This window comes from Dipodomys merriami, unplaced genomic scaffold, assembly GCF_024711535.1.
Source record: "Dipodomys merriami isolate MVZ:Mamm:240054 unplaced genomic scaffold, mDipMer1.0.p SCAF_28, whole genome shotgun sequence".
Lineage (NCBI taxonomy): Eukaryota > Metazoa > Chordata > Mammalia > Rodentia > Heteromyidae > Dipodomys > Dipodomys merriami.
The window spans coordinates 10761651-10776755 of record NW_027204270.1 but is presented as its reverse complement, the minus strand read 5'-3'; the positions used below and the strand labels follow the sequence as shown (position 1 = coordinate 10776755).

At 45.9% G+C, this 15105-nt stretch overlaps 1 protein-coding gene across 1 annotated transcript; it reads left to right on the top strand.

Annotated features, from left to right (window-relative positions):
* Positions 1–1389: 1389 nt before the first annotated feature.
* Positions 1390–4733, top strand: Atp5if1 (ATP synthase inhibitory factor subunit 1). The gene is made up of 3 exons (XM_070037498.1): positions 1390–1525; positions 1632–1723; positions 4466–4733. The coding sequence occupies exons 1-3, from the start codon at positions 1439–1441 to the stop codon at positions 4605–4607; spliced, it is 321 nt and encodes a 106-aa protein (XP_069893599.1). The 5' UTR covers positions 1390–1438; the 3' UTR covers positions 4608–4733.
* Positions 4734–15105: the final 10372 nt, after the last annotated feature.

Sequence of the window (15105 nt, the reverse complement as noted above, 5' to 3'; positions counted from 1 at the left end):
TTACATGTGTGAGCCACTGGCGCCCAGCTAAGAGAAGTTTTTTTTGTTTTTTTGTTTTTTTGTCGGTTATGGGTCTTGAACTCTGGGCCTGGGCACTCTCCCTCAGCTGAAGGCTAGTGTTCTACCACTTGAGCCTCAGCCCCACTTCTGGCTTTTTCTGCTTATGTGGTGCTGAGGAATCGAACCCAGGGCCTCATGCATGCAAGGCAAGCACTCTACCAGCCGGATAAGGTATTTTTATAATGAGTAAAATAACTAAACCATCCCATCTATAGGGAAAACAAAAACCCTGGGCCTGAAGAGAGAAAATGACACAGGCAAGGGCTGTAGATTTCATGAAAGTAAAATCATTTATTAGATGGGTGAAGAAGTGAGATCTTCCTTAAACTCCTAGATATCTCTTCCATTCCATTGTACCATATGACTAAAAGCTCTGTTACCAAGTCCGTCCGATAACATACTATGATAGCTCACAAATATTAGCTTACTTATAAAAAGGTCTTGATAACTTCTGTGGTTTGTTTTGTTTTGTTGGTCATGGGGCTTGAACTGGACTTGGGTGCTGTCCCTCAGCTCTTCAACTCAAGGCTAGCACTCTATCACTTGAGCCACAGCGCCACTTCCAGTTTTCTCATGGTTTATTGGAGATAAGAGTCTCACAGACTTTCCTGCCTGGGCTGGCTTTGAACTGCGATCCTCAGATCTCAGCCTCCTGAGTAGCTAGGATTACAGGCGTGAGCCACCAGCGCCCGGCTTGATGACTTCTTAAGGTGAAATGTGGAGAGAGACAGAGAGCACAGAAGAGGGAGAAACAGTAGGTGACAGAAGGACTGAGAAGGTCAGGAAAGATGTCTCAGGTGGAATGTAAGGTGAGATTTGAGACTGAAATGTCAATGCAACGCAAGGACCTTGACATCTGCTCACAGATGAGTTTATATGTTTAAGTGTGGGCCCGCTGCAGCCCGGGGATCCCGGACATGTCCACCAACATAGTTTCCCCAACTCTCATTTCCTAGTGTATAGATGCTAGAAGGGTCGCCTCCTTTAAGGTTTTTGTTTGTTTGAGGTATAGGTCCCTTGAGTTTGTAACATCAAGGTCCCCTGGAGGTTAGGGTGGACGTGGCCACGCCTCTTTCTCCTGGGTGGCGCGCAGGGAAAGGCCGGTTTCCAACGCAGGCTCGTCTCCTCTTACCTTCCCTATCAGTATTTCCCCGTCCACAGACACTCAAACCCTTGGGAGCAGTTGGCTAAGAATAGCCCCGCCTCCCTCACGATTCGCTGATGCCTGCAGAAACCCCGCCTCCTCTCTGCCCGGATTCGTCGCTCCCACGTCCATCACAGCCCCAACGCCGAACAGATTGGCTGCTTAGCCATCCTGGGTGTGAGCGCGCACACAGAAGCGGCCACGCTGAGAGCCAGGAGAGGTGCGTTAGTCACGATGGCTGGCTCGGCGTTGGTGGCTCGAGCGCGGCTCGGCGTCTGGGGATGGAGGGCCGTGCAAACCCGAAGCTTCAGTTCCGACCAGGTACTCTGCCATTGTATCCATCGCCCCATCCCGGAACGCTTCTTTTTTTTAACCTTCCCTTCTGCACTAGTACCAATGTCCTAACTGCCCGCTCTCTCTCTCTCAGTCGGATGATCATGACCGGAGCGCAGGCGCCATCCGGGAAGGTGGTGGGGCCTTCGGAATGAGAGAGAAAGCTGAAGAGGATCGATACTTCCGGTGAGGCCCACCAGCTCGGCTGCCCAGCCCCTGACCGCCCAGCCAAGCCTCCTTAAGCTTTCAGTCGCCCCACCCGCCCCTAGCCCCTACCAGGTTCCTTGGGATTCCCTCCTTCCCTCCCCCCGGGTCCCACCAGCAGGACTAACAGGCCCTGAGCCCATTAGATCTCCACCATTGAGACCCGACTATTACCAAATATAGTTCTTACAGGATGCTCCCATTTCCTTGCTCAACAATACCGGCTCTCCCAACCCAAGCTATTTTCAGTGTTGGTCACCAGGACTCCCAGCCCATGCCTCCTCGCTGTGGCAATCCCCCCCACTCCTGAAAAACTCCCCCAGATTCCTTGAGACTACACGGTACCCTCCAATACTTGTATACATCTTGAGCCTGACCGCCCCCCGCCCTTACCCACCGACTATTCCCTTATTCCTCCCACACATGCCTTTGATTCGCAAACTCACACTCATTTCCTGACTCTTCAGACGCGAAGACCATCGGTAGACCTCCCAAATGCCGGCGAGAGTGTGTCCTAGGAGCTGCTAGTATCTGCTCAGGGTTAGACTCCACCGTGCTGGAGACTTTTCCCCTACTGGAACCAGCCCAAATCCTGGACTTGTACATTGCTCTCTTCTGTTTAGGAGCTGGGAGTGGCCTGGGCCTGTCTTGCAACCATTCTCAGTCATGAATTATCTTTAACTGACTCCTACCCACTCTAGGGAGCAGCAAGAAACTAATCTTGTTTCTGCTTCACCTTTGGCGTGTGCATCTTCTTAAGAATTATCATGGGGTGCTGCTGCAAGTGTAGCTTAGTGATAGCGTGTTTGCCTAGCATGCATGCACAGGACCGTGCATGCACAGGACCCTGTGTGCCATCCACAGCACTGGGGGGGAAAAAAAGACCTTTATTATCAGAAGCTTAGCATGGTAATGGCACAGGTCTCTAATTCCAGCACTAAGGAAGCTGACTGAAGCTGAAGAACTTTAGTTCAAGGTTGACCTGACCTACACATTGTGACTGTGTGATAATGCACATGCAAGGGAACCTACTTTAGACGACACAGTGGATTATGTATTTCTCTAGCCAAAGAAAGACCTGGGCAAATTGGAGTAGGAGACAGATATTTGTTATTTAATCACATCTCTTTATCCTTCTGCTCTGTTTTTTTTTGTTTGTTTGTTTGTTTTTGCTTTTTGCTGGATATGGGGCTTGAACTCATGTCCCTCAGCTCTTCAGCTCAAGGCAAGCACTCTACCACTTGAGCCACAGCGCCATTTCTGGTTTTCTGGTGGTTTATTGGAGATAAGGCTGGCTTTCAACCTTGATCCTCAGATCTCAGCCTCCTGAGTAGCTAGGATTACAGGCGTGAGCCACCAGCACCCAGCTTGTTTTTATTTTTCTTAAGTGTATTCCTCTGATAAAGTATGGAGACTAATATACTTTGCTGGGCTTCTCTACTTTGAAGAAGAATCTGAAAAGAAGAGCTCATAATTGATACACTTAGTTAGCTACTCAGGAAGCTGAGATCTGAGGGTCACACTTCCAAACGAGCCTGGGCAGGAAAGTCCTTGAGACTTACCTCTAGTTAATCACCAAAAAAGCTGGAAGCAGAGCTGTGGCTCAAGTGGTGCTTGAGCAAAAAAGCTCAGGGACAGTGTCCAGGCCCTGAGTTTAAGCCCTAGGGCTGCACCAAGTTTGTTTTGTTTTGTTTTGTTTTTAATGCTCTGGGGGCTCGGAAGGTGGCTCAGTGGTAGAGTGCTTGCCTTGCATGCATGAGTCCCTGGGTTCAATTCCTCAGCACCACATAAGCAGAAAAAGCCAGAAAGTGGTGCTGTGACTCAAGTGGTAGAGCACTAGCCTTGAGCTGAAGAGCTGAGGGACAGTACCTAGGCCCAGAGTTCAGACCCCACAACCGTACCCCTCAAAAAATTAAATAAATAAAATAAAGTGCTGTCTTCCCATGTCTGTCACATAATAAATCTCCTTTCTCTGCCTGTGAAAAAAGAAAAAAGAAAGCCAGGCAACAGTGGCTCACACCACTAATCCTAGCTATTCAGGAGGCTGAGGTTTTCGAGGTTTAGACACCCCAGGCAGGAAAGTCACTGAGATTAATCACCAAAAAGGCAGAAGTGGAGTCGTAGCTCAAGTGGTAAAGCTCTAGACTTGAGCAAAACAAGTTCAGGGACAGTTCCTAATCCCTGAGTTCAAGCCCCATGACTGGCACCTAAAAGAAAAAAAAAAAAACAGAAGATGGATACTTTTAATAGAGGATTCTGAACTAGATGTATAGCTCAAACAGTATAGCACTGGGCTGGGAAGGTGGCTCAGTGGTAGAGCACTTGCCTTGCATGCATGAGGCCCTGGGTTCGATTCCTCAGCACCACATAAGCAAAAAGAAAAAAAAAGCCGGAAATGGCGCTGTGGCTCAAGTGGTAGAGCGTTAGCCTTGAGCTGAAGAGCTGAGGGACAGAGTTCAGGCCCCACGACCGGACCCAAAACAGTACAGCACTTACCTAGCAAATACAAGCTTCTAAGTTCAAATTCCAATACCAAAAAAAAAAAAAAAAAGGAAAAAACAGGAGGGATTGTTTCACTGGTGGGCTAGACGATAGAAGGGGATGGCCAGCAGGACTCATGGGATTGAGATGCCAGTTACTTGCCTTGGCTACTTCAGGGTATGCTTAGAGATCTTTTAGGGATGGAGGACTGGAAATAAACCCCAAGCCACCATGTCTTTGTAGAGAGAAGACTAAAGAGCAATTGGCTGCCTTGAGGAAACACCATGAAAATGAGATTGAGGAGCATAAGCAAGAGATTGAACGTCTGCAGAAGCAAATTGAACGGCATAAGAAGATGATCAAAAAACTACAAAAAGATCATTAAAAGCATGCACAGATCCAAAAAAAAAAAAAATGGCATGGATGATTGCCCACTTCTGTGTAGACGTAGTTCCTGTTAAAATAATACTTGGTCTCTGTGCTACTGACATAATAAATTGCAATCAGCAAACAGTCTGATGTCTTCTGTCTGAAGGGTGATGAAGAGATAGACACTACTTATAATTTCACCAGTGATGGGTGGGTGAAAAACATTGCATTTTGTCTGGAGGCTGGGAAGGTGGCTCAGAGTTAGAGTACTTGCCTCAGATGCATGAGGCCCTTGGTTTGATTCCTCAGTACCACATAAAAAAGCTGGAAATGGGGCTGTGGCTCAAGTGTTAGGGTGCTAGCCTTGAGCTGAAGAGCTGAGGGACAGTGCTCAGGCCCAGAGTTCAAGCCCCATGACCAACAAAAAAAATTTTTTTTTTAAATTGCAGGGCTGGGAAGGTGACTCAGTGGTAGAGTGCTTGCCTTGCATGCCTGAGGCCCTGGGTTCGATTCCTCAGCACTACATAAGAAAAAAGCCAAAGTAGCCCTGTGGCTCAAGTGGTAGAGCGCTAGCCTTGAGCTGAGGGACGGCGCCCAGGCCCAGAGTTCAGGCCCCACGATCGGAACCCCCCCCCAAAAAAAATTGCATTTTGTGGCTCACACCTGTAATCCTAGCTATTCAGGAGGCTGAGATCTGAGGGTGGAGTTTCAAAGCCAGCCCAGGCAGGAAAGTTCACGAGCCTCTTACCCCCAATAAACTACTTGAAAACTGGAAGTGATGCTGTGGCTTATGTGACAGAGTGCTATCCTTGAGCTAAAGAGCTGAGGGACAGTACCCAGGCCCAGAGTTCAAGCCCCACAAACAACAACAAAAAAGACCACATTTCATATATATATATTTCATACAGTTATTATAGGTAGACTATCCAATAAAATGTTTCTATCTTTATAGGGGGAAAATAGGAAATTAAGAAAGTAACAGGGGATGGGAAGGTGGCTCAGTGGTAGAGCGCTTGCCTTGCATGCATGAGGCCCTGGGTTCGAGTCCTCAGCACCACATAAGCAAAAAGAAAAAAAAAGCTGGAAGTGGTGCTGTGGCTCAAGTGGTAGAGCACTAGCCTTGAGTGCCCAGGCCCAGAGTTCAAGCCCCATGACTGGACCAAAAAAAAAAAGAAAAAAGAAAAAGTAAGTAACAAAGTCAGATGCCTATGTGGTAGCTCACACCTATAATTCTAACCACTCAGGAGACTGAGATCCGAGGATGTAGCTTTAAAGTCAGCCTAGACAGACAAATCTGATGGATTCTTACCTTTCAGTTAACCAACAAAAAGCCACAAGTGGCCTGAGCACTTGTGGCTCCTATCCATAATCCTTACTACTTAGGAGACTGAGACCTGAGGATTGTGTATCAAAGCCAGTCCAGGCAGGAGAGTTCATCAGACTTATCTCCAGTTATCCACCAAGTAAAATCTTGAAGTGGAGCTGTGGCTCAAAGAGAGCACTAACCTTGAGCAAACAAGCTCAAGAACAGTGCTCAGGCTCTGAGTTCAAGCTCCAGTACCAAAACACACACACATCATACCACTGAAGAACTCTGATAGATCGTATACAATATTACCTGTAGCTGCTCTGCACATTGGAGTTAAGACTTGTATCCAAGTCTTTTCACTAGGATTTATTTTATTTATGTGGGAGAGGGATGCTGGGGAGCCCAAGGCCTTGTGTAGCATAAGTTGCTCTGACTAAACTACATCTCCCTCCCCACCATTCCTTAATTTGAAAGCCTGATTTAAGTAATTTATACAAAGTAGTTGTGTAAATCCTCTAACGCAAAACAACAACAACAAAACACGTAAGGTGCCATTTAGGCCATTATCAAAATATTTTCAATTCACTGGCTCATATCATTTGACCAGAATTATGAGTCATTGTTCCTGGACTCTGTTACTCAAAGCCTTTAGGGCCATTGAATGACAAAAGCTTGGAGAAGTCCCTGACATAGCCTGTGCAGACCAGGTACCAGATGGCTGATTTAAAAGTTTACTTGCTCAAGAACACTTCGAATTCTGTTGATGGGAGTGCAGAGACCATTCAAGTGGCCAGAAGCAAAATAAACTCAAAGATGAAGTACAAGATAGGATCATCAAGCCACTGACACCTGGCTTGTTTTGAGTTTTCTTTTTGAGACAAGGTTTTACTATGTAGTGCAGGCAGGTCTTGAACTTGAGATCCTCCTGCCTCTGCCTCCAGGTATAGGCCACCATACCTGAGCTGGATATTTTCAGTCTGGTGACCACCAGTCATCTGCTCTTATATCTGATAAAAAGTCAGCACATTGCCAGGAGCCGGTGGCTCACGCCTGTAATCCTAGCTACTCAGGAGGCTGAGATCTGAGGATCGCAGTTCAAAGCCAGCCTGGGTAGGAAAGTCCATGAGACTCTGATCTCCAATAAATCACTAGAAAACCGGAAGTGGCACTGTGGCTCAAGTGGTAGAGCACTCTCCTTGAGCTGAAGAGCTCAAGGACAGTGCCCAAGCCGAAGGTTCAAGCCCCACAACCAACAACAACAACAAAAAAAAGGTCAACACATTGTGTACTGGTGGCTCACACCAATAATTCTAGCTACTCAGGAGGCTAAGATCTGAGAATCAAAATTCAAAAGCAGCTCACGCAGAAAAGTCCATGAGACCTACCTCTAATTAACCAGCAAAAAGAAATGGAGGCTTGGTTCAACTGGTAGACCACCAACTTTAAGCAGTAAAAACAAGTTCAAACTTGAGAAGTAGCACACAGGCTCACATACATACACACACACACACACACACACACACACAGAGTCAACACTGAGATCAAAGAAATTAATTGATCCAGTGTATTTTCTCCTCGCTTCCAAATAAATGGAGATCAAGTGATTCTGGTGCTGATGCTTCTAGATTTCTCCACATTGATAGCCCAGGAAAGCAAATTAATTAGCTCTTGGGAGAAAGATGACATACAGGAATCTTTAACTCTTATTTTCCACATGGTGAGCAGAAAATGTTCCTCTCCATTTTTCCATTTTTACTATAATCCTGTTATTCTAAAATGAATCACTGGGGACTGGGAATATGGCTTAGTGGTAGAGTGCTTGCCTACTGTGTATGAAGCTCTGGATTCTATTCAGTACCAAATAAACACAAAAAGACCAGCTAGGCTGGTGGCTCACGTCTATAATCCTAGCCATTCAGGAGGCTGAGATCTGAAGATCACAGTTTAAAGCCAGCCCGGGGCTTGAACTCTGGGCCTGGGCGCTGTCCCTCAGTTCTTCATCTCAAGGCGAGCACTCTACCACTTGAGCTACAGCACCACTTCTGGTTTTCTGGTGGTTTATTGGAGATAGGAGTCTCACGGTCTCTCCTGCCCGGGCTGGCTTTGATCCGCGATCCTCAGATCTCAGCCTCCTGAGTAGCTAGGATTACAGGTGTGAGCCACCAGCGCCCGGCATCCATGAGACTTTTATCTCCAATAAACTACCAGAAAACTGGAAGTGACGCTGTGGCTCAAGTGGTAGAGAGCTGGCCTTGAGCTGAAGAGCCAGGGATAGCACCCAGGCCCAGAGTTCAAGCCCCATGATCAACAAAAAAATAAAATAAAAATAAAAACAAAACACAAAAAGCTACAGTTGGTGCTATGGCTCAAGCTCCAGGACTGGCAAAATAGATAAATACATTTTAAAACATGAATCATTTCTAAAACTTTCAAAATAATAAAATGATGAATTGCACTAAAAATCACTGGTCTATAAAGGAGACATGACTCTTCTAGATGTATATAATCATTTATTCATTTTAATTTTTTTTGTTATTTTTGTGCCAGTCCTGAGGCTTGAACACAGGGCCTAGGCACTGTCCCTGAGCTTCTTTTGCCCAAGGCTAATACTCTATCACTTGAACCATAGCACCACTTCCAGCTTTTTTTGCATAAGTGGTACTAAGGAATCAAACCTAGGGCTTCATGCCTGCTAGGCAAGCACTCTACCACTAAGCCATATTCCCAGTCTTCATTTAATTATTAAATAAAACTTTCTGGGGAGATAGTACATACTTGTAATTCCAACTGCTCAGGAGTCAGAGGCATAAGAATCATGGGTTAAAGTCCAGCCTGCTGGGCAATGGTGGCTCATGCCTATAATCCTAGCTACTCAGGAATCTGCCATCTGAGGATTGTAAGTCAAAGCCAGCCTAGGCAGAGAAGTCTTTGAGACTCTTTTTCTTTCTTTCTTTCTTTCTTTTCTTTTCTTTTTTTCTTTTTGGTCGGTCATGGGGCTTGAACTCTGGGCCTGGGCACTGTCCCTCAGCTTTTCAGCTCAAGGCGAGCACTCTACCACTTGAACCACAGCACCACTTCCAGTTTTCTGGTGGTTCATTGGAGATAAGAGTCTCACAGACTTTCCTGCCAGGGCTGGCTTTGAACCAAGATCCTCATATCTCAGCCTCCTTAGTAGCTAGGATTACAGGCATGAGCCAACAGCACCTGGCTCTTCTCTCCACTAAACTACTGAAGGAGCTGAAAACAGAGCTGTGGCTCAAGTGGTAGAGCACTAACCTTGAGCAAAAGCAGCTCAGGGACAGTGACTAGACGAGTTCAAGCCAGGCTGTTACTAGAACAGATGATAGTGACTTGCCTCTGCAGAGTCATCAAGGAAGTATTACTGGATTGGTGACCCATGATGATCCACCAAGGAGATCTTCAAAAGACAGCAGGCCTCTGCCTGGCCCTTGAGTACTGAATTCTTCATGTTGCAAAATGAATAAATAAAAATTGAGGACATATCTAGGTAAAGGCCAAGAAAATTTATTAGTAAAGCAAAGAGAAGGAAGGATAGATAGTACAGCACCCAGACCTGACCTGGGCACCTCTTGTAACAGGTGCAAAGATTGCTCTAGCATCACAGGTATTTATGGTGAGAAATTTGAGGTGTGGCTCAAATTTATCTTAGGGTAAGGGCTCGCCTTTGAGGTGACACACCTGGAACTTTTTGTCTTTTTTTTTTTTTTTTTTTTTTTGCCAGTTGTGGGCTTCAACTCTGGGCCTGGGTACTAACCCTGAGCTCTTCCAGCTCAAGGCCAGTATTCTACTACTTGAGCCACAAAGCCACTTCTGGTTTTCTGGTGGTTTATGGGAGATAAGAGTCTCATGGACTTGCTGCCTGGCTTTGAACCACAATCCTCAGATCTCAGCTTCCTGAGTAGCTAGGATTACAGGTGTGATCCACTGGCACCCAGCTTTTTTTTGTCATTCTTGTTGCCACTGTTTTGTCAATTGAGCCAGAGATTTTGAGCTTGTCCTCATAAACTTAGTCATTAATATTTGGGCAACCCTTCAAACACAGAATGGACTTGATCATTTGCTCCTGCCAAGACAGCTATTTGTCCCCAAGGTAATTTTCTTCCCTCAATATGTTTTGTAGGCAGGCACCAATGGTTCACACCTGTACTCCTAGCTACATTGGAGACTGAAATCTGAAGATTGTAGTTCAAAGCAACCTGGAGAAGAAAATCTGTTAAATTCTTATCTCCAATGTATCCCTAGAAAATGGAAAATGGTGCTGTGGCTCAAAACTAGCATTGAGAAAAAAGCTCAGGGACAAGCCAGGTGCCGGTGGCTCACGCCTAGCCTTGAGCTGAAGAGCTGAGGGACAGCGCCCAGGTCCAGAATTCAAGCCCCATGACTGACAAAAAAAAAAAAAATGCAAAAAACAAAAACAAACAAAACAAACAAACAAACAAACAATCTCATTCACTGTTTGTCTTTGAATTCCTGGCTGCTGTTCCCTATGCCTCATTTTCCCCTGATCTAACTTGCTTCAAGGCCAGGCAAAAAGGGATAAAGATCCCCATTTCAGGATGGAAATAAAGAAAAAAAAAAGGACATTGTTCAAGTGATAAGAGCACTTGGGTATCATGCATGATGTCCTGATTTCAAATCGCAGTACTGAAAAGAAAAATTGCCTACTGAATGTCTACTATGTAGCAAGCACTGTGTTAGATTCAGAGACTACAACAGAAAACCCAGCCCTGTCCTCATTGAGCTTATATAATGTGAAAGAGTCAATAAGTCAGCACTCAGGTTAGTACACAAATGAAGCCGAATGTAGGGACACAGAAGTAGAAGGAAATAAATCATTGCATAGAATGTGACCTATTAAGGTTGTCATTTTATAGAGTTAGCTGATCAAGGAGAGACCTGGAAGATATAAAATCAGATGAGCTATTGAAGATCTCGAACAATTCACAATGAAGTCTAACAGCAAGAGCTGTTGAAACAGTAAAGTGACCAGTGTCATTGGATCACAGGTCCCTGGAGCTCAAGCTCAGTGTTGCCAGATCTGTTTCCTAAGAAAAATGAAGCAAAAATCATGAATGAGATTTATTAGGAGAGGTTGTGCAACTAGTAGCACAATATCTATTTCTGAGCATTCTAGTCCATTGGTTATGCAAATTAGCTGACTTTGGCCTAGTCTTATCCAAATAAATGAACAGTCAAGTTAATAAGTGTTTGAGCACCAGGTGCTGGTGGCTCATGCCTGTAATCCTAGCTACTCAGGAAGCTGAGATCTGAGGATCACGATTCAAAGTCAGCTCAGGCAAGAAAGTCCATGAGACTTATTTCCAATTAACCAACAAAAAACTAGAAGTGGCACTGTAGCTCAAGTTGTAGACTGCTCACCTTGAGCTGAAAAGCTGAGGGACAGTGACCAGGCCCTGAGTTCAAGCCCCACTACCTACCAAAACAAAAGGGTGGGGGGACTGGGAAGGTGCTCAGTGGTAGAGTGCTTGCCTTGCATGAATGAGGCCCTGAGTTCAATTCCTTAGTACCACATAAGCAGAAAAGGCCGGAAGTGGTGCTGTGGCTCAAGTGGTAGGGCGCTAGCCTTGAACTGAAGAGCTCAGGGACAACACGCAGGCCCAGAGTTCAGGCCCCACAACTGACAAAAAAAAAAGTGTTAGAGCTGGACACAATGGCACACACTCATATCCTCCCAACTATTGGAAGACTAGTTGAAGGATTCCTAGAGGCCAGGCATCAGCAGCCAGCCTGGCAACACAGCAAGAGCAAGTTAATGACTGTTTCTTTTTCTTTTTCTTTTCTTTTTGTTGGTTGTGGAGCTTGAACTCTGGAACTAGGCGCTGTCCCTCAGCTCTTCAGCTCAAGGTGAGCAGTCTACCACTTGAACCGCAGTGCCATTTCCAGTTTTCTGATACTTTATTTTGTTGTTGTTGTTTTTTGTTTTGTTTTGTTTTTGTTTGTTTTACTGGTTATGGGGCTTGAACTCTGGTCTGGGCGCTATCCCTCAGCTCTTTAGCTCAAGGCAAGTGCTCTACCACTTGAGCCATAATGCCACTTCTGGCTTTTTCTGCTTACATGGTGCTGAGGAATCAAACACAGGGCCTCATACATGCAAGGCAAGCACTCTATCACTGAGCCACCTTCTCAGCTCTTGATGCTTTATTGGAGATAAAAGTCTCAGGGAATTTCCTGCCCAGGCTGGCTTTGAACTGTGATCCTGAGATCTCAGCCTCCTGAATAGCTAGGATTACAGGCACCCAGTTGACTGTATCTTTTAACTACCAAAGAAGGTAGTTATTATAAAGAGAACCTGGGGGGCTGGGTAGGTGGCTCAGTGGTAGAGTGCTTGCCTTGCATGCATGAGGCCCTGGGTTCGATTCCTCAGCACCACGTAAGCAGAAAAAGCCAGAAGTGGTGCTGTGGCTCAAGTGGTAGAGCACTAGCCTGGAGCTGAAGAGCTGAGGGACAGCGCCCAGGCCCAGAGTTCAGGCCCTATGATAGGCAAAAAAAAAAAAAAGATAGAACCTGGAAGATGGGCTCTGGTAGCTCAGGCCTGTAATCCCAGCTACTCAGGAGGCTGAGATCTAAGAATCATGGTTCAAAGATAGCCCAGAGAAAAAAGTACTTCAGAGTGCAACCCCAATAAGCCAGCAAAAAGATGTTCCAGAATTGTGGCAGGGTCTTGAGTTCAAGCTCCAGTACCAGAGTGGGAGGTGAAAGGAAAATGTAACCCAGGCAGAGGAGGGAGCATGGAGAATGAATGAGACCCTGATTCTAATCCGCATGTGGTAATTGCCTTACACTTTGACCTTGAGTAAGGGTATATGTCAGTCAATGAGAGCCTGAGTTGAAGAAAGCAGGGAACTGGAGATGTAGCTCAGTGCTAGAGTGCTTCTGGCATGTTTAAGTCTCTGGGTTTGATCTCTAGCATCAAAAAAAAGAAAGAAAAGAAAAGAATGAATGTTCATGTGTATGCAGGTTTACTCTCTCTCTCTCTCTCTCTCTCACACACACACACACACACACACACACACACACATACACACACACACATACACACACACACATACACACACACATATACACACACGCAGAGAAAGGAAAACTAGGGTGTTATGGATATCATGGGGCTTTGAATGCCAAGTTAAGGAATCTTGACCTTGTCCAGAGATTTCAAACCCAGGTCACTATCAGGGGCCAGGTGAGTAATGTAAATGAGTTCTTTGGGCCTATGCTCTATGGTAGCTGAGACCTGGAGAAGAAAAGCCCAACTTCTATGTGTGGTTCATGTTCCCTAGAATTCAGACTTGGGTTGCTAGATCTCCCTGTTTTCTAAGAGAATTCATAAACTGGACATCTTTTTGTTTTGTTTTGTTTTTTTTTTTGGTCGGTCGGGGGCTTGAACTCTGGGTCTGGGCTCTGTCCCTCAGCTCTTCAGCTCAAGGCGAGCGCTCTACCACTTGAGCTACAGCGCCACTTCGGGTTTTCTGGTGGTTTATTGGAGATAGGAGTCTCACGGTCTCTCCTGCCCGGGCTGGCTTTGAACCGAGATCCTCAGATCTCAGCCTCCTTAGTAGCTAGGATTACAGGTGTGAGCCACCAGCGCCCGGCTTAAACTGGACATCTTTTGTAAAATCCCCCAACTTTAAATTTCAGCAATTTACTAATTTTTTTTCCAGTCGTAGGACTTGAACTCAGAGCCTGAGCACTGTCCCTTAAGCACTGTCCCTTAGTTTCTTTTACTCAGGGCTAGCACTCTACCACTTGAGCCACAGTACCACTTCCAGCCTTTTCAGTTTATGTGGTACTGAGGAATTGAACCCAGGGCTTCATGCTGCTAGGCAAGCATTCTACCACTAAGCCATATTCCCAGCCAACTAATTTTTTTTTTAAACACAGTGAACTAAAGAATATGTTTGTACACCAAGATATGACCTGTCATATGTTCAATCTCAACCTGAACAGTGTAAGCAGGCAAGATTTGTGCCTGGTTGTGACTTGGTCAGAGTTATTTTCAGATGTCTCTGCCTGCCTGAGCTATTTATACTTGCTTCTGTCTCTTTTGCCTCTTTGATCCTGGCTGCCAGATATTGGGCATGATTCACTTCTGTACTCTCTTCCTCCACCCCCACCCACACTCTCAACCCACTTCTACCTCTACCAAGTACCCATCTTTGGTATTAATCATGTTCCAAGAAATAAACTTTAATTTTTTTTTCTTTGTGTTTGAACTCAGGGTCTGGGCACTGTCCTTTGGCTCTTTTGCTCAAGCCTGGTTCTCTACCACTTGAGCCACAGCTCTACTTCCAGATTTCTTGGTGGTTAATTGGAAATAAGAATCTCATGGACTTTGTTATGCACACTGGCTTCCAATCTCAATATTCAGATTTCAGTCTCCTGAGTGGCTAGAATGACAAGTGTGAGTCACCAGTGCCCAGCTTTAAAATCATTTCATTCATATTTATTTCTCCCCATCTCTAGCCTTTATTACCACTGTGTGTGTGTGTGTGTGTGTGTGTGTGTGTGTGTGTGTGTGTGTGTGTGTTGCTGAGGTTTGAACCAAGGGCCGTGTGAGTGCTAAGCAAGTGTTCTGTTATTGAACTATATCAACAGCCTGTAAGGTCTGCCCAGGGCCATGCAGGCCCTGGCCTCTCCACCTCTTGAGTAAGTCTCTGCCCAGTACCTGTGTCACCTAGGTAACTGGCACACCTGGAAGCAGTCACCTCCCCCTCCTCTGAGGTCACATCCTGGGCCCCCCCCCCACTTCCCATTGGTAGGGGGGGGAGTGAGGTCCTAGGCCTCCAGGTCACATCCTCATCCAGTGTGACCACACCTTCCCTTACCTGGCCACACCTTCTCCCCACCCCTTCCCTACTTAAACCCAGGTGAGTCATCAGCTCACCCTTGAGTCCTGTGTGCCATCACCATGCACGGCTTATGCCTGAATACCATGTGGTGTTCTCCTCATCAGCTACCTAATCAAACCTACCTATTTTACACAGCCCATATAAATATGTCTCTGTGTGTGTGTGTGTGTGTGTGTATATATGCTGGTCCTAGGCTTGAACTCAGGGCCTGGGAGCTGACCCGCCCTGAGCTTCTTTGGCTCAAGGCTAGCACTGTACCACTTGAACTACAGTTCCACTTCTGGCCTTTCCTGAATAGTTTATTGGAGATAAGAGTC